Source organism: Hemicordylus capensis, chromosome 4 (genome assembly GCF_027244095.1).
Source record: "Hemicordylus capensis ecotype Gifberg chromosome 4, rHemCap1.1.pri, whole genome shotgun sequence".
In the NCBI taxonomy this organism is placed as follows: Eukaryota; Metazoa; Chordata; class Lepidosauria; order Squamata; family Cordylidae; genus Hemicordylus; species Hemicordylus capensis.
In genome coordinates, this window is record NC_069660.1 from 36,423,325 (window position 1) to 36,444,869 (window position 21,545).

The window sequence follows — 21,545 nt, forward strand, 5'->3', positions numbered from 1 at the left end:
CTCCTACTGTTGATATTCCCCCAAGTGGCTTACTAAGCAGGACATGCATCTGTTCTTATCCAAAATACAGGCATCAGAAGATAAGCATTTATTTGGAGGCAGCTGCAAAACACACAACGACGACTCTTTTCTTCTCATCCTCTTTATTCCACAAAGGAGACAAGTAAAAACAAGTCTCAAATTATAGTATTGGAATCCTCTGGTTTCTAAAATCCTTGGTGGTAGGCAAGGTGTTAATGCCGCTCAATGCGCTTAGACATTCAACTAAACAGTATTTCAATTTCTTTTTTTGTAAAAAAAAGTATAACAAGAAGGACCTTTTTCAATATTACAGGCAACTCTTTTCCACATTTCAGTTTATGGCCCTTTAACTCTTTCTTGGCTCCTCTCCCTTGAAACTCAGATTGATTTTCTTTCAGTTCTTCCTTTCTTCTGGCATTAGTGTGTTCTGGAAGGAGACAAAGAAATCCCCTTCAAAATTAAATTTTTGAATGCAGAGAATCAACTCTTCATGTTAAGAGAATATATATTTATATATTTTCATTCTTACCATAAAATTCTAACACCCTGTTATAACATCTGATTCAGAGATGGACAAACGTGAATACAGAGGACATGGACTAAAAGGTTGTTAGTGAACAATTTAAAACAAGGTTCGTTTGATAATCAAAACTTACCTATTGCTTTAAGCTGGTTAAAGTGACTGTGGTAAAACTTAAAAGTTGTTTTGTTGTCAACATGAAGTGAACATTACAATAACGATCAAGAGTGTCAAAGTGCATACAAAACATCTAAATCAAAAAGATGAGGGTTTATGCAACAGCAAGGATCTAAACTCTTGACATCCAAGCAGGGCCAACCCTCCCATGAGGTAGGTCACTTCAGGTGGTAGACTGCAGGCCAGTTCTCAAGGGTGGCATGGCAGCCCGCCCAGCACCCTCCCCATTGATGGCCCTGCAGGGGAATGAAGGCAAAATGGCACCTTACTTTCCTTCCCTTTCTATTAGGAAGGGGGAAGAGATAAAGAATGGATGTATAGGTTATAATTTTAACAGAAAGAGCGAGGAAGGGGGTGCAATTTCTGTTATAAAGTGTTACAAGCAGCAAAATCTCATGGGCTGGTAGCAGATCCAACATTCAACAACCTGAACCCAAACCCAAACGAAATGTACATGGCACACATATAGACACATTCTTATCACACTGCGGTTTTGCTGGTAAGGGGGAAACCCCAAACAAAAATATGGCCTGGTGTAAAGTACAGGTAGCAACTGTTTCTTATACATTGTATTACATTAGGATGTCTTTCACAGGATATCCAGACATTTTCTTTGGAAAGAGATGGGTATTGCTCTAAACTTATCCAGCAGGAACACTCAGCAGTTATATAGCACTTCATACACAATGAGGCTATTCCCACATGCAGCAGAAACCGGGCTAGGGGAGCCCAGCTTGGTTTCTGCTGCATGTGCGAACCACTAGGAGCTGAATTTGTGGCGCCTGGCGGTGAGCCCTCTTAGGTAGCCTGCTGCTTATCCTAGGTTCTGGACACAAGTGCGCCCAAACACCAGGTTAACAGACCATGAGTCTGGGTAAACACACGGGGGTGGGGGTGGGGGTTTCCCAGTAATGTACCACGCTAGTTGGTGCTCCAGGGGGTGGGGCATTGTGCAGTGGCACTTCCCTGCACCCGACCCCCGGAGCTGCTAGGTGAGCGGTGGCCGGGCGTGGGAGCTAGAGGTGTGCACGGAACTGGCTGGCCCGGTTTGGTTTGATTGCGAACTGCATTCGAACCTGACTGGACCAGTTCGGTCCGGCCCCCCTTTGAACGCACCCCAGTCTGGTCTGGGGGGGCGGGGTGTCCCGCGAATATTTCCCCCCCCCAAACAAAACAAAACACCTAATTTTTTTTAAACCTCTAGCCCCCCCGCTTAATTTTTTAAAAAATGGCTGCCGTACATGCACATGCCATGCCAGGCTCGCAGAGGCCATTTGCACATGTGCGGCAGTGGGCAACATGGCTGCCCAGCCATTTTACCAAGGCCCAGATGGGCCGAGAAAGGGCTTAAAATGGGCCACAGCAGTGATAAACAAAGCTGGCAGGGGGAGGAGGAACCTTCGCGGACCCCCCCACCCTGCAGCCTAGAGAAAGCCCCCCAAAGGGGCTAGAGGTAAACAATTTTAATTTAATTTATTTATTTTTAAAAGTGAACTGGCGCACAGGGTGGGGGTGGGGGGTTAGTCCTGGTCCAGACAGAACCGTGTGTGTGTGTGTGTGTGTGTGTGTGTGTGCTTGGTTCAACCCCGAACCATCGAAGACCCAAACTGGTTCACACATCCCTAGCGGGAGCACCAGAGACAAGCCACTGCTTGCCTGGGCAGGCGATCCACCTGCTCAGCGATGGGTGAGCGCTTGTCTGCAGGGAGAGCACGTCAAACCCGCTCTCCCTGCAAACTGCCTCTAGGCACTTTACACTGCTTGTGTGAAGCGCCTCATTATCTCCAATTTTTACAACAACCTTGTTAAGTATTATTATTCCCATATTATACATGGAAGGCTGAAGAGGAGAGACTGCAGCTTGTCTAAGGTTAACTAATGAGTGCATGACTATTCATAATTAACTTCACAGCTCAAATTCTTAAACATTATTTTATTTATATTTATTGTTTGATTTCTATACCACTTTTCATTAAAATAACCCCAAAGCAGTTTGCAATTAGAACAATGCACAATTACTATACAAAAGTACAGATATTAAATATAAAAATCTCTATTAAGAGTTTAAAAGCCTATATAAAACAGTAACACACAAAGCAGCATCAGTAAAAACTATACTCACATTATTTATTTATCTCTGCAATCCTGAAAACATCCTGGTGGTTAAGGAGTATTATTATTATATTACATCAGCTCCAAACTAGATCACTTGTCAATCACTCATGATTATGTATGAAACAGACAAATGTGTGCTTCTGGAAATTTCCAGGAAGGATTAACTTCTTTGAAATTTGCAACAAGAAGTTCTTCTCTTGAGCAACTGTGCTCTCATAGTGAATATTCTAAGATTAAATACCCAGGACTTACAAGAATGAATGTTTATATCCTAAAGTACACAAGACTAAATGAGCTGCGCAATCTCAAGTTTTATATCCATAATCTAGACTGGATTTTATCCATGCTAGTATGCGCAAGATTGCACATACTCTCTGTATCTAATGGGATGACTGCACAAGTGCAGGACCTGAGATGCAATACTAAATTTGACATCCTGGAAAAGTCTCAGCTTTCATTTTAAAAGCAGTAAGTGTCTAGTCCTGGTAGCTGCACAGAAAAAACATGTGAACAGTTGGTTAGAGCACTGAAACGAACCAGGGACAATGCTTTCAGTGGTCTCAGAGATACTTAAACTTCAAAAGTTTAGGCTGCCTGAAAATGCTTCACAATTTTTCCAAACTCCTTTTCCAAACCAGGAAGAATGCACGGTAATGCATGAGATATGAAGCTATTGCATGCAGAGAAATTAACGCACGTGCGCATACACCCCCCCGCCCCCAGTGTGCCAGGCAGTCCATGTCATGGAGCATTCCAGGGCACACATGGGCATATCGGCCAATCAACATGTTCCTGAACTGCAGAGCCTTGTTTTAAATTCAGAATCATGTTCCTACTAAATTCCCAAGAGCCTCAGCTTTTCAAAACCTAGGATTTTGCAGTCTAAATAAATATTATGAACATTTTTACTCCTTCAAAAATTAACATGATATCAGTCTGACTGGAAAAAGTGGAGGGGAAAGCAGCACATTGGATACTGGGCAGGGGCAGCAGTTGTGTAAAAGCATGAGAACAAGGTCAGAGGAGGGGTCCAAGAATTAACTGGAGCAACAACAACAAAAAAATTCCAGTCGTTTATCGGTAAACATGCAGAATCAAAAATTTCTTTCTGTAGTGTAGAATTGTGGAGTCCTGAATCCCATGTAAAATGAAACTTGTCAGATTACCAACTCACAGCAGAAATGAAAGACAAGGCTTTGAAAAGCAAAAACGAAACTACAATTGTTACTCTGAAGCAAACAGAAAAGCTATTTTGTTCTGTAGCCCTGACTTCGGATACAACGAATACAACGATGGACATTTATATTCCGCTTTTCAAAAGTTTCCAAAGTGGTTTGCATAGATAGATATAAATAAAACACAGGATACATTCCTGTGTTGCCGACAGCAATGATGCTGCAACACTTCGCTTTACACCCAACTGAGACCAAAAGGTCTAGGCTGGGTTCCTCCTTCTCTAGACCACTCGAGTCTCCCCATTCTCTTCCCGAGATGTCTGGTTAGAGAGCCAGCCGAGACAGGGCAGATCAGGAAAGCAACATTGATAGAGCCACATTAAAGCAAGCTTGTGCAATAAAAGCTTTCACTATGTTCCCCTCTAGCCAAAACACCCTTGGCACAGGGAAAACGCACAGTGGAGTGTTTCCCATTTATTTTGTCCCACATCAGACACAACCACTCTGTACACAATGGGGTTGCAACCATTAATTAGCTGATCGGTCTCCAAGAACTTGGGTTGTTTAATCAGTGGGGCTATGAATGAAGAGCAGATTTGTTTCTGAAGCTATTTTGGTTCGGGCATCTTACTGTAAAAAGAAATGAGAGAGAAACTATGAAAAATAGACTTGGTTATCAATGAGGGCTGAAGAAAACATGATGGGGCCATCATGCATGTATCTGCCTCATTCACACACAAAGCATGTCTCTCTCTGACACTGTGCAGAGGAGTGCACAGGAGAAGGTTGCAAAGACTTCCTCCTATCATACCTTATCTCCCAAGAAAATTGCTGCCATCTCTGATCCAATACTACAAGTGAGTGCTGAACACTGTAATGGACCAAGGGGTAATGGAGTAAGGGGAAATAAGGTGCATGCACATGTGTGTGTTCAGTGCTCCTCTCCTGCACACTCATTTGACTGTTAAAGACAAACCCTACCACTTAATATGCAAGCAGGGTAGTCATGCGAAAGGAACATGCATGCACCACCATCATGTCTGTGTCTTTAAGTGTAGCCTTTGTTTATTCAATTGCAAGTTCTCACAAGTTCTCACACATTTCCTTCAGGGCCCAGGGCATTGGCTGAGCGCATATGATGCAGCCACCTTACTGAAGCCAAGCTCAGTCTGATCAGTGCCTAGATGGGAGACAACCTGGGAACCCCATGTTTGTTGCCCTGAGTTCCACAGAAGAAAGGAGGGATAATCATCGTAGTCATCATCATCATCTGAGAAAAGGCACTTAACATTGAGGTTTTGTTAAGATGCAAATTATTTAAGTGTAGTTGATTAATCAGTTAAAAGGCAAGTGATGAAACAACTAATAATGTTTTAATTGGTGGACAGCCCTAGTAAGCAAGGATGCATGTGCTGCCCATTAATACATTACCCAGGCTTGGAACAGAGTAAAAGCATCATGGAGGCAATTTGACAGGCAAGATGACATAAACTAACTAACTAGACTTTAAACCATGTACCCTTTGGCTTCCACTAAGTTTGGGTCAGGAAGAGGCGAACGAGAAGCATGAAATGAAGCAGCCGGCATGCCCAGGAAAGGCAACATCCAAAAGACCCTTACTTCTAGGAAGAGCTGGTCACTAGTACAACCCCTTTTATCGCAGCGTCCTATACTTTGCCAACCTACTGCTCTGTTCTGCAGCGATCCTGCCAAAAGGAGAGAGGGATAAAGGTTCAGAGACGACAGTAAGGTGGAGAGCAACGTTGCTCCAGGAACTGGACACACACAGAATAGAAAACAAACAGCAAATAGCAAAACCAGGCCTTCCAGAAACTCAACTGAAATAGGAGTGCGCATCAAGGACTGCTTTTCCACAACATGTTCAAATAGAATTTACACCACCAGAGAGCCTGGATTCAAAGCCAATGGCTCAATGGCAATGCCAAAGCTGCATTAGTATTGTTGTCTTTTACAAGTTAGAGAATAAATCATGTGTCTCATCTAAAAAATGTGCGCGCAACTTTAAGGTTGGCCTTTAAATTGCAAACCCTGATGCACCACTGATAGCAGCAAGAAACATTCTGATTATGTGTATGCTACTAGAAGCCCTGGTAGAACTGAAAGTAAGATACTTAAGAGTGCTTCTCATCTTACCACTACCTTACAGAGGCTACCTAAAATTATCTCCACACAGTGGTTGCTACAACTATCTGGTTTGCCTCTACACCACCACCAGAAATGTCTGGTAGCAACATGGAAGCACATTTCATCTGCATGGCAAGGTGGAACACACGATGGGTATCCTTCCAGAAGTTTCTAGTCAGCTCCACATCTCATCTCACAATGAATTTTATCTCTGTTTTTCTAAATTAAGAAACATGGAGCACTTACAAGTTAAAGTAGCAGTTTTTGGTACACTTCTTTCACTTTCGAAAAGGCATCAGTCAACTCATTAGGATACCTCAAGTAGACTTGGGAGATAGAAAACATTACTTTAGAGCCAGAGACACATCTAAGGGTTGCTGTCCATGTTACAAAGTTCAGTGTTAGGACTGCTCTTTCAAATTACTTCCTTGACAAACAGTAATTGGGGATGTATGTATGCAGGTATTTAATTGCAGATAAGACACAGCCATAGATTCTTGGCTTCCTCTTGTCTGACCTGCAAGTAGCCACGCAAATGAACTCTACTTGAGTTACAACAGTAATGACTTCTACTCATGCATGTATGAGAATCATTACACTGAAGTGACACTAACAGAATTGACAAACTCCATATTGGAAAAAGACTAAGTTGGAGTGAAGGTCTATTGATCCCGTTAAATATCTAATGACAGGATTGGAGGTGTTGCCTATGCAGTAGATCAGGGCTCCTCAAACTTGGGTCCACAGATACTGTTGTGGCTGAGGATGATGGGAGTTGTAGTCCAACAACATCTGGGGACCTTTTTGCAAATCCCTACAGTAGATACTATGAGTAGGAAGGCTGCCCAGAGTAATGGACAATAAGTCTTGGCAACAGCTAGGTAACCAGTGGAACGTGTCTAGGGACTTTACGTCGAGTCACTAGCTTATCTGAAGTGTACGTTCGCTACAGTTGTATGAAAATGGAGGGGAAATTGCACACAGAAAACACAATCTTAAAATATTGTGGCAGATCTCTTAGCTTTGGTAAGCACCAACCACGATTGTCCATTGTCAGTGAAAACTAAATTGACTCAACACAGGCAGAGCAACATCCCTATCTAGATGAGAGAGTTTTTTCCAGGACTTTCACACCAAGAATAAACTACTAATGAAAGCAGTCCTTATCAAGCTGTGCCCTCAGAGTTTACCACAGAGTACTAAGCTTCAGGACATCTGCTCTGTTGCAACATGCAGCTCTTCCAAATAAGGACTTGATTGCGAGTTCACTTTCAGAACATCCGGACAAAATTTACATCTTTAGGAGCCTCAAACACCAAGCAGCTTGCAGGAGTGAGCAAGGTTCCAAATGCCCCTACAGACACCAGCCTGAGCTGCTGGGTTCTCACCACTGTTCAATGGAGTCCCACATGCATCAGCGTACTAGAAAAGGAACTTATTTTGTTTGATCTCTGCAACAGCCAGAACCCTCCATTAAAGAAAGAATGCAAGTCAGCAATGGCAGAAAGAATGAGGATCTGAAATGCCTATCCTTTAACACGAGTCACACCAGAAGAATCAGGAAAGGTCAGCTGGATGTTCTGCACTGGACTTTTTTCTAATATCATGTTTAAAGCCTGACCTGCTGCTTCCCATCTGCTCTCTTCAAGCACAGTTCCTACTGCAACAGTCACCTTTGTCCTCTTACCTTTTCACTGCTTTGTGAGCCAACATTCTGTTGCCTGCTAGGAAGGTGAGACTGCCCAGAATGGCCAGGTACTTCAGGGTCTGAAACATGTTGAGCTGAGTCCAGTAGACATACATGAGCCCCAACATTGCTATAAAGAGACAAGTCATGGTTGGTAAAGCCGGATTTGTGAAAAGGATGAACATAATGAAATTCATAGGAATGAACAGTGCAGAATCTATGCATAATAATGCCCAATGACCATTTCTTGTCATTTTCTGGACCAGGAAATGAAGACAAGTTATACATCAAGGACAAATGGCAAGACAACTCCAAACTTGTGATAATTCATAGTAGGTCAGGAGTGGGCAACTTAAAAAGATCTACAAAACCACACAGGGCAGGTAGAAACATTCTCTTCCACTGGACAAGCTACCTATTCTGGTGTGTTGGACATTTGAACCTTACCGAGTTGTTCTTCAGAGAAAAGATAGGAGTAATTTCTTCCATGTCAATGCTGCACTGCTCACTGTCCAGCCACTCCAACATCCGGACTATGATGTTGGCTCCAACTGAATCAGTATTATAGCCTGTCTACACAATCCCCTGTATTTCTCAAAATGACCAACAGCCCCACTTGGACATTAAAGAATCAGAATGCCCTACACTGAAAGTCAAAACTTCCCACAGAACTTTATTTCTATTTTCAACATTTTTCTATCTATATTGGACAAATAAAAACTCCTTAGAAGGTTCAAATGCAACACTGGCTGGCTAAAGGGTATGTTTTTCAAATTATTATTTTACTATCTATCAACAACAGTGACACTGGCTTCCCATTTCATCAGGAAAATATGAAGCTATGATTAGTCCCCGTCCCCCTCACCCCCAATTTCACAGAGGTTGCCTCTCAGGATGCCAAGTACTTTCTCTGTTGGATAATTTAGTACTGCAGAGACAAGGTAAAAGCCCCAAATAAATATCAGGAAGCACTAAGAGATAATAGCTGCCTTTTGCCAAATTAGCAATTACACAAATTGGCTGCAGTGAAACCCAAATCTAGGTACTGAACCGGGAGCTTGACAACGTAACATCTCCAAATGTGGTAAATAAGAGGCAGAAGGAGGAATCCCAGAAACCCACTTCTCTTCAGAAGTGTGGTACTGTATATACAAAAACAACAAACCGAAGTGTAAATTTTGAACACTGTGTACTAACAAATGTATCTAAATGGAAAGCAACAGAAGCCCAGGATAATGACAGCTGTTAAAGCTATGGGTAACACATGTTTAGTAGCGTAGGAATAATTCTGAAAGATGGAAGGGGGGGGGGGGGGAATCCAGCAACAAGAGGAATGCAGTGTTATTATGGCCATTATAGCTAATAGGTTGTGAGACCATTTATCATCTGGCTTTTGCCTGCAAAGCTCACATGAAAAAGATGAATGGGAAGGGATTTCTCTGGCACTTACCTGCATGACCAAGATGAAAGATAATAGTGCTGGGAGCAAAGCTGAAGTTGGAGATGTTAGCCCCGATCTTTATCCACTGGAAGGTTACAAAACATACGTGAGACAAAAAGGCCAGAGAACTACCAAAGACAAGTCACACCGACCCATGTTGCCCGGGAGGTCATTTAAAACCAGGCTCATTTACAGCGACAGGAATTTAAGGGAGGGGGGGAGAAGGGGTTAGATTTTGTGGTGCAGTGGCAGCTGGGCCATATTGCAGTAAACACTGGTGCAGTCCCTCTAAAATCAGGCCATACTGCGGCACTGTACCTTAGGATAGTTTGGTCTTTAGAAGCTATGAAGCCCTCAGAATATTCCGATATCAGCACCGTCCCAGAGCCTGTTTGTTTAAGAGACACTTACCAGAATGAAGAGCAAAAGCAGAGGAGAAAGTATCAAGGCTGTGAATGTGTTGGATACAACAGTGGGAGGCCTCTTCTCCGGTTCCCTGAACAGGTGCTATACAAAAACGGGTTTCAGGAGAAACTTATCAGAAGGATAACCCATTTCATCAGGCAGTTAAAAAACACCACCACCACCTCTGGGTCAGGATATCCAATACCCATCAGTTCGATCACAGCTACACATCCAGCCACCATATATTGTAAAACACCCAAGTTTTAATGTTCAACAGAGATGCCTTAGCAGCCATTCAGCCTAACAGCTTCTTTTGCTGCAATGGCTTTTCTATACATGTCACATTTAGAGAATTACTCGGTATCTTCCTACATACAATCAGTGCTAATCTAGGAAGTTGTCCAGAAAGGAGTGGGCATTTAAGACACGTTTAGGTATAAGGTAATTTTCTTGTGTATCTACATGTCAGACGAAAGACAGACTGTGCTGGAAGCAATCAGCAGGTATGCCGATTACTCAGCCATGAAGCTATCTGAGCATCTGTGCAGACTAAGGATGAGGTGGGGGATTCAACACAACAATATGATGCCGATTGGGAAACTTTACAGAACAAAAGTGGCAAATGCCTCTTAGGAGCAAAGGCTGTCTAAAATAGCTGCCACAAAAATGGTAAATTCAAATGTAAAGAAATACAGCCGTTTCACCATCTGGGCTGTTACCTGTATCTCTGGCTTGGGAGTGAAAAGGCTCTTTGATTGAACTGTGGATGGAGCATCTTCCTCTGGGAATTTGATAACAACATCAGCCTGAAATGAATATCACAAGTAATTACATACTGCTATGTGTACATAGGTCATTTACACCTGGCTGATACAAACATTCCTGAGTAGAGAATATATTATGATTAGAATACATCACTGTTCCCTCTAACAGGGATTCCCAGATGTTTCTTACTACAACTCCCAGCATCCCCAGCTGCAGTGGCCATTGGCTGGGGATTATGGGAGTTGTAGTCAACAACGTCTGGGAATCCCTGTTAGAGGGAACATTGGAATACGTATGCGTGCTTTTCATGCCAAAGCACTTCAAGGCTGATAATGAAAAAAATGCACCGCAGCCCCTCCAGAATGAAAGCAGTCCATCCTCCTGTAAGATACACTCCTCCACATCTTAACAACAACTTTTTCATAGTAATGAAAAAGTGATTATTGCATTCACTGAACTCTGCTTCCAGGTGCTACATAAGCCATATAGATTTACAAGATTCAAAATATGCCCATGCTAAATGCCTACAGAGGGGCAATACTTCAATCATTACCAACCTATCAGTAGACTAATAAGCCAAACATTTATATCCAAGTAGGCTAAAGAGTGGTAAACACAAAAACAACACAGAATAGATTTCTTTGCACACAAAACATGAGCTATTTTTTTTTATTTTAGTAACTATGACCATGGTCAATTTAAAGGGATAAAAGGATGAGAGAGAAGATGACATTTGCAGCAGAGAAACCTAATGCTATCTCACAACATTGCTTAGCACATCCCTCATGCGATAGATCCCAATAGGAAAAGAACAACATTGTTCCTGCTCTCCGGTCTCTTATTAGAGAAAGTCTGCTCCAGTGTATTTGGCCTTGAGTCAAATTGGTTCCTTGCCACGATCCTCAACATGGGAATCTCACCACCAGTGACTGTAGTCATTTCTCTTTGTCCATCCCCAATTCTGAAGGCACAGCATGATGTAGCTGAAATAACATACCACATTCCAGAGGACTGGATTTTCCAGAGTAGCATCACCAATGATCAAATAAAGAGCATAGGTCCCAGAGGCTGAGTCAAACTCTGTTTTTCTCTCTGAAGTGTCCAGTTCAAACTTGTAGATGTTTTTACTGTCTGGTTCTGCCACAAAGACCACCTCCTGCCCCGTCTTCTGATTGTGAAGCCGTACAAAGGTCTGAAGGAAAAGGCAATCCTTCTTAATCACAGTAGTAACACACTTAAAAAAATCAGCTGGTGTAAATTTATAATTTTTATCCTGCCTGACTCCAAAGGCTCGAGGCGGTTCACAAAAGAAGAGATGTGGTATACAATTTGTTGCTCAAGGTGAAATGATAACCATTTCTTTTAGAGCTCTGAATGGACCCCAAGGCCCCACATTTCCACTAACTGTCCATTTTTATCTCAAAAGTACATTAAATTATACCTCCTACCCAAAACACAGGAAAATAGGAAGCTGCCTTATATAGAGTCAAGCCATTGGTCCATGTAGTGTAGAATTGCTTACTCTGACTGACACCAGTTTGGGAAAGGCAGGAATCTTTCCCAGCCCTACCTAGAAATGCCAGGGACTGAACCTGATAATTTCCACATGCAAAACAGATGCTCTACCACTGAGCTACAGTACCACCCCCCAAATACTTTGGGGACACTGGCTGACATCAAGACAAAATTGCTCCTGAGTAGTCCTACTGAAATTTAGTCCATCTTACTGCTACTATTCAGTACTTTAGCCTCAATGTCAAGTACCATCTCTAGGCTTTCTGTCGCCATCCAGTACTGAATAAAGTGATTTGATGGTTTGTAAATGCTCACCAAATTCCTTCCAAATGGTATACTGCCAACAATTTTTCCATGGGTAGCAACCAAGTGACAAGATAATGACATGAGCTCACTAACCTGGTGGGGGATGAGTTCTGCTCCAGTGTTCACATCCACCAGCTGGAAGGACAAGGCAAAATTCTGATGGCTGTCAGCAGTGAAGGATCCTTTGGCTTTAGCTGGGTAAGCTACCCTGAAAGAAAGGGAGAGAAAAGCAAACTGCTCTTTAACGGTTCCTCTGGAGGGAAAACTAAGAGATTTAAGATTCTGAATATGGACTGATACAATTGTTCTCCTTCTACCATGAGCCGATGGATCACAGGGACATGAAAAGTAGTCTTATGGGTGTGTGTGTGTGTGTGTGTGTGTGTGTGTGTGTGTGTGTGTGTGTGTGTATATATATATATATATATATATATATATATATATATATATATATATATATATATATATATCTTGTCTATTGCTGTATACCTGCAATCCTGACGTGCTGGAGAGGTGGTGGTGGTGGTGGTGAAGCCCAATGAATGTTGGGTGCCTTCTGACCTACCTGCCATGTGGATCTGTTCCCACAGGGACTGCAAATAACTAACTTGCAATGGGAAGCAAGAGGATGTGAGAATCTGTCTTAAGTAAGACATGTGTTTTCCAGTGCACATGGGGAGAAATCATATGAGCACAGGGCTTCTGACACTGCCCAAGAGAGGACAAGGATGTGTCCTCTTCCTGGTCAATCTGTAGGAGGCCTCTCCTGTGGTATTCAGTAGGTAGGCCTGACCCTTCCACTTTGAACATTTGGGAAGGAGGAAAGCGAATGGTAGGCAGATGGGAGGAATGGAAGCTATAGCTCTTCAGTAGACTGAATGTCCTTTGCCAGGCTGAAGTTGCCAGAGGCAGCCGAGAACCAGGAATTGTACAGGGCTGGTTACATCTAATATTATGAACTGCTACACCAACTGTGGTATGCATGTGTGTCCAACAGTACTGTCAACATGAAGAAGCCTCACTGTCAAAACACCCCCTCAAGAGCAATTCTGTCTTCATCTAAAGTGGTAAGCAGCCAGCGTTCACAGTGCTCTCCCTTTGCATCGTTTGCTATACCTGGTCGTTTTTGGTGCAATGCTCTGATCTTTATCCACAGTAAATAGATCCACATTTGTAATGCCAACTTCTGTTGAGACTTTGACTTTCAACTGCAGTTAAACACAAGATATAATCAATACAGTATATGTCATCAGTTGCACACACGGTCAGGTGCTGAATGCTGCTGGGAATAATATTTGTATCCCATCCTTCCTCCAAAGAGCTCAGGGCAGCACACATGGTTCTCCCCTCCATCATCTTCCCCCGAACCCTGTGAGGTAGGCTAGGCTGAGAGACAGTGACTAGCCCAGGGCCATCCAGTAAGCTTCATAGCTGAGTGGGGAATTGGAACCAGGTCTCCTCAATCTAATTCCAAAAGTAATTCCAACAACTATATCACAAACTAGCTCTCTGTGACAAAATCACCAAACAAATAGTCTTGTACTAACACATTTTAATATTTTTCTCATGTACAAATGTAAGATCTAGACACTTGTTCCTTTTCTTAAGGAAAATAAATGTTTTAAAAAGTTGAAGACAGGATTCTGCAAAAGCCAAAACAGAACAAAGACAATCTACAAGAATCAAAGTTCACCAGAAGAAGCTTTAGGGTGTAAAAATCTATTTAAATTATAATTCACACTCACTGACCTTCTCACTAATGATGTGTGCGCACACTTGTGCAGTAGAAAAAACACACACATCCATACCTAGCAGCCCTGCTTCTGAAGTGAGGATGTTTACTGGGGTGGGGATTTTGCTGATCCCGCCTCTCCTGGGAATAGGTTCCTGAGGGTTGCAGGAGCGGGGTGGGATTGGCTTAAATCACACCCCAACCACGCAAGCATCAAAGCTTCATTAGCAAGAACGTCAGTCACTGTTAACAACAATTCATATATTTGAGAAGCATGATCAGTAAAATCAATCCATAAGCTACAGAATAGTGATTTTATCAATCATACTTGTATCATCATCATTTTAGGATGAATTCATAATTTTATATTATTTATATAATAATTTCTTTTTGGTAATGGAAACTGTTTCCCTCTTCCTTTTGTGAGACATTTTAATCCATAGAAATCAGCAGCTGGGACTTAATGACGTGACTACAGTTATACAGATTATAGATTCCCTGTGTACCATCAGCCATCCAAAGGAACTATGGCCCTTACATTTTAAAAGCATCTGTTCAGTCCCCGAAAGCAAGTTGTGTCAATTTGATGTAGTCAATATGGGCTGGTAGTGATTGAAAAGCAAGACTATGGACATTAAAGCTTGGTGTGGGGAGGCAGAACCATGCACACGATCCTCAGCTGCTGTTGGACTACAATTCCCATCATCCGCAGGCACAATGGCCTTCAGCTGGGGATGATGGGAGTTGTAATTCAACAACACCAGGGGACCCAAGTTTGAGAGCCCCTGTTCTTAGGAGAAGAACAAAAAGAAGATACACAAACAAACAAAAATAAGCCAACAAACTTTCTTCTCTTGAATGACTACAAGAGCAGTGTATCGACAGGGAAACGTCAAGCTATGGTATGAGCGCATTCCATGTCAGTTTGGAGAATGGCAAAAAAACTGAATACAGACACAGATGCTTATAATGTAACATCCAGTTAAAGTCAACAGGAGACAGAACAATGGTTCGTGTACAGAGCAACTCTCTATGGAATGCAGAGTCTGTGCAGGCATTGCTTCATCTCTGGACAGCCTCCAGAGCATCCCAATAAGCCTTTACTCAGGATTGAGGGCTCCCAGGTTGTAGCCATGGGCCTTGGTGTTGGCAGATACAAGGGGAGGGGAGAGAGCTGGGTGGGAACACGGGTTTCAGGGCTCTCAGCCTATGTCAGGCATTGCTGAGGGTCCACTGACTCCAGCAAGGGCTTTACAGGAAGTTCAGGGGCTGTCTACAAAAGAGGAGACGGCTGTGTAGAATCTGCATTCTGCTGGCATCGCCCTGCATTTGAGCCATTCAAGACGTGAACCACTTCCGGCTTAGAGCGCAATGAAAGCCTTCTCTTGCTAGACCAAACAACTTCCTTTTCTGGAAGGCATGTGCCTCTTCCCCCTCATGTTCTGAAATGCATCTGTCCATCTCTTTCTCCTACACTCGAATGTCAGGAAATACAGTCTTCCTGCTTAGCGCACTAACCTCTAGTTTGGTTCATTACTGTCAAAAATTCTGGGGCACTAAGTAGACTTAATGCTAATGACAGCCTCTAAAGAGCAGCTCCTCTGACAGCTTTCCCCGGTAACAATGAAGCTCATTATAAGGCTCTGCTCATACAAAGCCATCAGCATTAATGCAGGGCTGCAAGTGCTTGCTCATGCTTCCAGAGTGTTTAAGCGGCACCATCAACCCCCTTCCGATGCTCTAAGAAAGATTACTGCCCCAATTACTACATTTATTTTGATATGTGTGGCAAAGGGGAGCACTTGTATATAAGTGCCTTCTTCTAGCTGCTTCACACTGATGGAGAAGCAAATCTTCAATGCTAATTTTTTCAAGTAAACAGGTAATTAAACGCAAAAAACTAACATTCAGAGTAAAGAGCAGTTTCCATCACTGCTGTGACTTTGGGAAGGAAAATAATCAAATCCAAAATAGAGGAACACAGGATGCACCTCTGCTTGGTAGGTCAAGAAAAAGAGCTGCTTGTCGTTTTAATTTTAAACACACTTTTTTTGTTCAGAATACCTACATTGCGAAAACCTGAATAGGAAATAAAATGTTTTAAATAGGTTTTTTTCATCCGCTCTGTATACTACAGAGTACTGAACAGATGGCCACTTTCTATTCTGCATGATGCCAATCAGCTTTGTTCTATAGATCCTTAGCAGGACATTTTCCAGCAAGTAAGAAACTATCATAATCCTGAGTTAGCCTGCTCCAACTTGTTTGTAGAACAGTGTGCTAGGTGCTGTACAGAACGCAGAGATAACTGACTAAACCCTCAGGGAGCAGGATTTCATATCCTGAGCCATTAGAGGACAAAAGTAAGGAAGTGAGAGGTCACTTGTTTGGAGACAGAGCAACACACAATGGTTGGCATCCAGAATGAAGCTGTGTGTGCTGAAAGATATATTGGGGAGCGGTGATTTTAGCAGATCTCCCTTTTCCTCTGTAGCCCATTGTGCTTCCCAAAAATATGGCCCTGAAGGTCCCACAATCCTCTGGGACACATCTTTGAGAGGCAGAAGGGGAGATTGGTAAAAATTGCCTCCCCCCGTCACTGTGTGCATGAATTTTTTTTGGCACATACAACAATCTGGATGTTAGTGAACATACTTTCAGACGTGCAAGGGCCAAAACTACACATTACACCAAGAACATCAGTTGTTGTTGTTGTACTTCACACTTAAAATAGTGGTCATGGTGGCAGGGGGGTGCATCTTGATCATCAGCCCTTGTACGCTTGAGTTAACACGCCACAGCTGTCATTAGGAACAGTCTATTTTTAGTCTTGTATGTATCAAGTCATGGTTAGGCTCCTAACTGTCCCTGACCTGATAAATGTCACTCCTCCATTGGTCTGAGCAATTCAGTAGTTGCCCAGACTTTGGAATAATGTCTCCAGGCTCTCAGTCCTGAGTACAGGTCCTGAAGCATGGCCACAACGTGTACTCACACTTAGTACATGGATTCAATGTAAGGGACCATATTTTCAGCTAATAATAACCAATGTGGTTCCAATGAACAATGAATTCACAGAGTCAAAGTGTGATCAAAACACATACCCACCTCAACTTTGTTTGCAATAAATCGACTGTCCCCATTAACACTGATCGCAAAATCGTAATAGCCGCTGGCAGGTTTAACATTCATGAAGTTCAGCTCAAAGGCATCTCTGTTAACAAAAGCACAGGTGAAAAACAGCAGGAAATCAGTGTCCATGTGCCCAACAATTACTAAAAGGCATTAGATGCTAAGCTTCTAATACTGGACCATATCACCCTCAACAGCCCAGCAACAGAAAGAAGTAGGTAAGTATCTTTAAGAAGAATTTCACAGATTCAAACACTTTTTCTGAAGACTACTCTAAAAAGCCAGACACACCAGTTAAGTATATTTGACTGAGACTATATGCGTTCCTATTTTCAGCCTGTTCCTAGGCTTTACATATGCTTGCTAGGGAACCCCAAATTCTAGATTCAAAACAAGGCAAATCAATTACACATCTAACACACAATTTCCTGGCTAATATCACACTTGTGAAAGTATGTTCTGCTCACATGGAGGGTAGATTTTTGCCGATTCCCCCTTCTCTCAGCTGATCCTTGAAAACGTGTCTCTGAAGGTCCCTTAATCCTCATGGGCATTACTGGGGCAGAAGAGGAAGGGGAGATTAACAAAAATCACCTCTCCCCTGCTTTGTGCAAGTTGAATATATTTCTGCAAGTGTAATACTAGTCAGGATGTGAGCCACTGTTTTCATGATCCAGGATTTAAGAATAGTCTACTTTTTTGGCAATGGAAAAAGGTAATATACTGTGAACAATGAACATATAAAACTTGATTACAGCAAGATGATAGTTCCCAGTAAAAACATGAAATGTTTTTTGGAATATACAGGTTTTTTTCTTTGTACATCCCAACAGAAAAATGCTAAAGGAAAACAAAAACCAAATACTTCTCCATACCCAGACAAGGTAAAGGGAGTCTGATGAAGGACAGCAGCTTTAGTAGCAGAAGATTTTGCATTCTCTAAGTTTACACTAGCTTGAGTCAGTGGCTGCGACATAACATTGGTCACTTGGAGCTAAAGGAAGAGAAAGATTTACATGATGTAATTATTTGCATTTATATGTATATTTTTTACATGTATATCATACTTTTTTTCCATTCTAGAACTCAAGATAGCTTACATGGGGCTGACCCATAAGGAAAAGAGCATGGTTTTCCAAAGGTGTGGGGCACACCTTCATTGATTTAACCTGAAGATGTAACATTTGTTTTGCATGCAATGACCCAACTCACACGCACCTATACTGTGACATCATTACTACTACATAGTATGGACTTTATTCCAAACACTATAGGAGTTGAATTGTGCAGCCAAATACATTTCCAATCCTCAGGTCAGTGCCAGGACATTAGGGATAGGGATGTGACGAAACGCCATTCGGCTGAGGGGCATCCCCCTTAAAAAAACTGCCCTGAGCCATTCTTGGAAGGGTGGTATAGAAACAGAACAAACAAACAATCAAACAGAGGGTTTCCTCAGCCCCTTTAAAGCTGAGAAGAGGAGGCCCATACCTGCTCCTCCTCCAATTGTGATCGCCGTACTCCCGGCGCTCCCCCAGGATTAACCGTGTGCCGGCAGAGCATCTCCCAGCTGCCCCTGTGCCCAATGCCGGCACACATATCATCTCTGTGCACCAGGCATTTGCGTGATCAGTGCAGTTAATCCTGGGGGGGAGGGCCGGGAGTACGGTGATGGTGATCAGAGGAGGAACAGGTATTGACCTGCTCTCTTCCGCTTTAAAGGGGCTGGGGAAGCCCTCATTTTAAAAGGGAGGTGTCCCGCGATTCAGCTTCTGAATAGCGTTTTGGCACATCCCTAATTAGGGACCCCTTGCCCCCGAAACCAGATAGGCTATCCCTGGTTTATCATCAGTTTCAGCACTACCCTTTACATGTACCAAGTTTAATGATCAAGTTTTGGGAGGAGGAGTCAGATCAAACAGAGAGATCCCCATCTACAAACTCACCCCAAGTATGGGTTGATGGTGAGACACAGCAGCAGGCCCAGCAGGGACGACAATGACTGGCAAGTGGTAATGATTCTGGGAAAGGGAAGCTGCGGCACAAGCCACACTGAAGGCTTCAGAAAGAACCTCAAAGTTCTTCTTGCTGAAAATTGCATTCACCACCTGGATGATTTGATCCTTAAAAATAAATAAATAAAAGTATAGGACAAAGTATATATAAGTCAATTTACAGAAAGACCCAGATTCTACATGTATAGCTCTAAGTGGCCAGGTTAGCCTCTCTTATCAAGAGTCTTTTTAATTTTTGTGTGAACCGCCTTAGAATTGTTTTAATGAAAGGCCGTATACAAATTTAACAATAAATTAAAAAATAAATAAAAAGAAGACGACCACACCACATAATAGCAGCAGAATTATGAGAAGAGGTAAAGATTTTAACTGGTCTTTCCACCTTCAGAAACATAGGAAGTTGCTATATACTGAGTCTGACCATTAGTCTATCTAGCTCAGTATTGTCTTCACAGATTGGCAGCGGCTTCTCCAGGGTTGCAGGCAGGAATCTCTCTCAGCCCTATCTTGGAGAAGCCAGGGAGGGAACTTGAAACCTTCTGCTCTTCCCAGAGCAGTTCCATCCCAAGGGGAATATCTTACAGGGCTCACACTTCTAGTCTCCCTTTCATATGCAACCACGGTGGACTCTGCTTAGTTAAGAGGACAAGCCATGCTTGCTACCACAAGACCAGCTCTCCTCAGGAAAAGCACAAAGCCAAGAAGCCTTGCTGAATAAGGGCCTTGGGTACTGGTCATGTAGCCATGCTCCAGAGGTCCAGCTAGCAGTTTCGGATGCCATGGGATTGTTCTTTGGCCATAGACTTCACCACTTTGGCCTTTCATATAGAGTGCCAATGCCCCACCTGACCAGATGCTGAGATAACTTCCCCCAGCAGTGGTTTGTGGGCTCTGGAGGCCATGATGATTCCACCTGATGACATCTCAGAGCTGCTCGAGTTAGGTGCAACTCACCAAGCTGAAGGTTTGAGTCTGATCAGGGCTGTGTTCAGGTAGGTCCTGTTTGGGTGTTTTCTAGGAAAGGTGAGCCTTTGCTCCCTTTTTTCTGGTCTCCCTAGGGACTGCTGCTACTGCCTTCAGCAGGGACAATGGCTTTGCTGACTTAAGCAATGGCAAGTCCCAGAAACCTTCATACATGGCAGAACTAACAGATGAAAGAGAAATTTATTAACAAAGTGTAATCCACATTTTCCAGCCCATCTTAAACATATACGGCACACACTGAATTCAGTTTATATGCCAAGTACTTATGCCTGAGGAAGATTCTTGCATTCAGTTTACCTTCCCATCATTCTTCAACCCTGCCCCTAAGAGAGTCCTAGGTTGCATAAAGCCTAGCAGCAGCAACTTGCACAACTGTAAAGCCACTAAGGGCCAAACTGGACTTTACACCACAACACCCAGCTGCCACCATAAACTGGGTTGCATGTCTAACTCCCCTCTTCATAACAGGAATACTTACCCGTGTCCTGATGTACAACAGTTACACGTAGCACTGAACCTGAGGTTGCCACAAGCTGCTGCAGCCCCAGGAGTGTTCCAATATTAGTAAAGATATGCCTGAGATTGGTGGGTTTGTACGACACACCCAATATTTGCATATCTTGCCCTATTTGCAGCATGGAGCCTGACATCTGCAACTTAGACTTGACGTGAGGGACAGATGGGCGTGTGTGCATTCCCAGCAGCTTACAGTAACCTCAGGTTCAGCACGATGTGTGAAGCCAGCCCCTGTGTCTCCTTTGCCAGCAGTGGCAGATTGAAGAAGAGGCAGAGTGGGAGTTTGTCTACAGCGGGAAAATTTGAGGAGCGGCATTTTGCTGCCCCTCAAATTGCTCCCTTTGGGAGCGGCAGCGGGGGGAGGTGAAGTTAACACCCCCCCTTAACCTTAATTTTTAAAAAGCCGCCGCTCCCAGAGGCAGCAGTAGCTGCAAGGAGGGGCGAGGGGAGTTTCCCCTTTTGCCCTCTAAAGAACGCTGCTGCCAGCGGCGGGATGGGGTGCGGCAGCGGCTGCAGGGAGGGTGGGGGCGAGGAGGGGAGAATCCCCCCATTCACCTTTGAAGATGTCGCTGCTGGGCGGCGGGATGTGGGGGTGGCGAGTAAGCTCCTTCCAGCTCCCCTTCCCGGAGTGACTGCATGGCCTCTCTGCTGTGCAGCCCGTTCTCAGACTTTCTCCACGTGTGGAGGAAGGCTGGGAACGGCCTGCACAGCAGAGAGGCTGTGCAGTCACTTGCAAGGAGGGGAGCTGGAAGGAGCTCACCGCCCTGTCCCCCATCCCACCGCGCAGCCGTGGCGTCCCAAAGGTAAAAGGTCAAGGGGAAACTCTCCCCTCCTGGCCCCCCCTTCTTACTTCCCTGCAGCCACCTCCGTTGTGCCCCACCCCGCTGCTGGCAG

General features: G+C 43.5%; 1 protein-coding gene across 7 annotated transcripts in view; it reads right to left on the reverse strand.

Annotated features, from left to right (window-relative positions):
- Positions 1 to 126: 126 nt before the first annotated feature.
- The window catches only part of RPN2 (ribophorin II), a 39,042-nt gene continuing 17,623 nt past the window's right edge, over positions 127 to 21,545 (reverse strand). For 2 of the 7 annotated variants that reach the window (XM_053246530.1, XM_053246534.1), the window contains 12 exons: positions 19,083 to 19,259; positions 18,012 to 18,130; positions 17,113 to 17,218; positions 13,389 to 13,480; positions 12,366 to 12,480; positions 11,449 to 11,643; positions 10,406 to 10,492; positions 9,693 to 9,788; positions 9,291 to 9,366; positions 7,841 to 7,970; positions 5,629 to 5,714; positions 127 to 448 (listed from right to left, as the gene is read on the reverse strand). In XM_053246530.1, coding sequence (XP_053102505.1) covers positions 5,663 to 5,714; positions 7,841 to 7,970; positions 9,291 to 9,366; positions 9,693 to 9,788; positions 10,406 to 10,492; positions 11,449 to 11,643; positions 12,366 to 12,480; positions 13,389 to 13,480; positions 17,113 to 17,218; positions 18,012 to 18,130; positions 19,083 to 19,259 — 1,245 coding nt within the window. In that variant the 3' untranslated portion in view covers positions 127 to 448; positions 5,629 to 5,662. The other 5 variants (XR_008306261.1, XR_008306263.1, XR_008306262.1 and 2 more) reach the window with 5 other exon arrangements.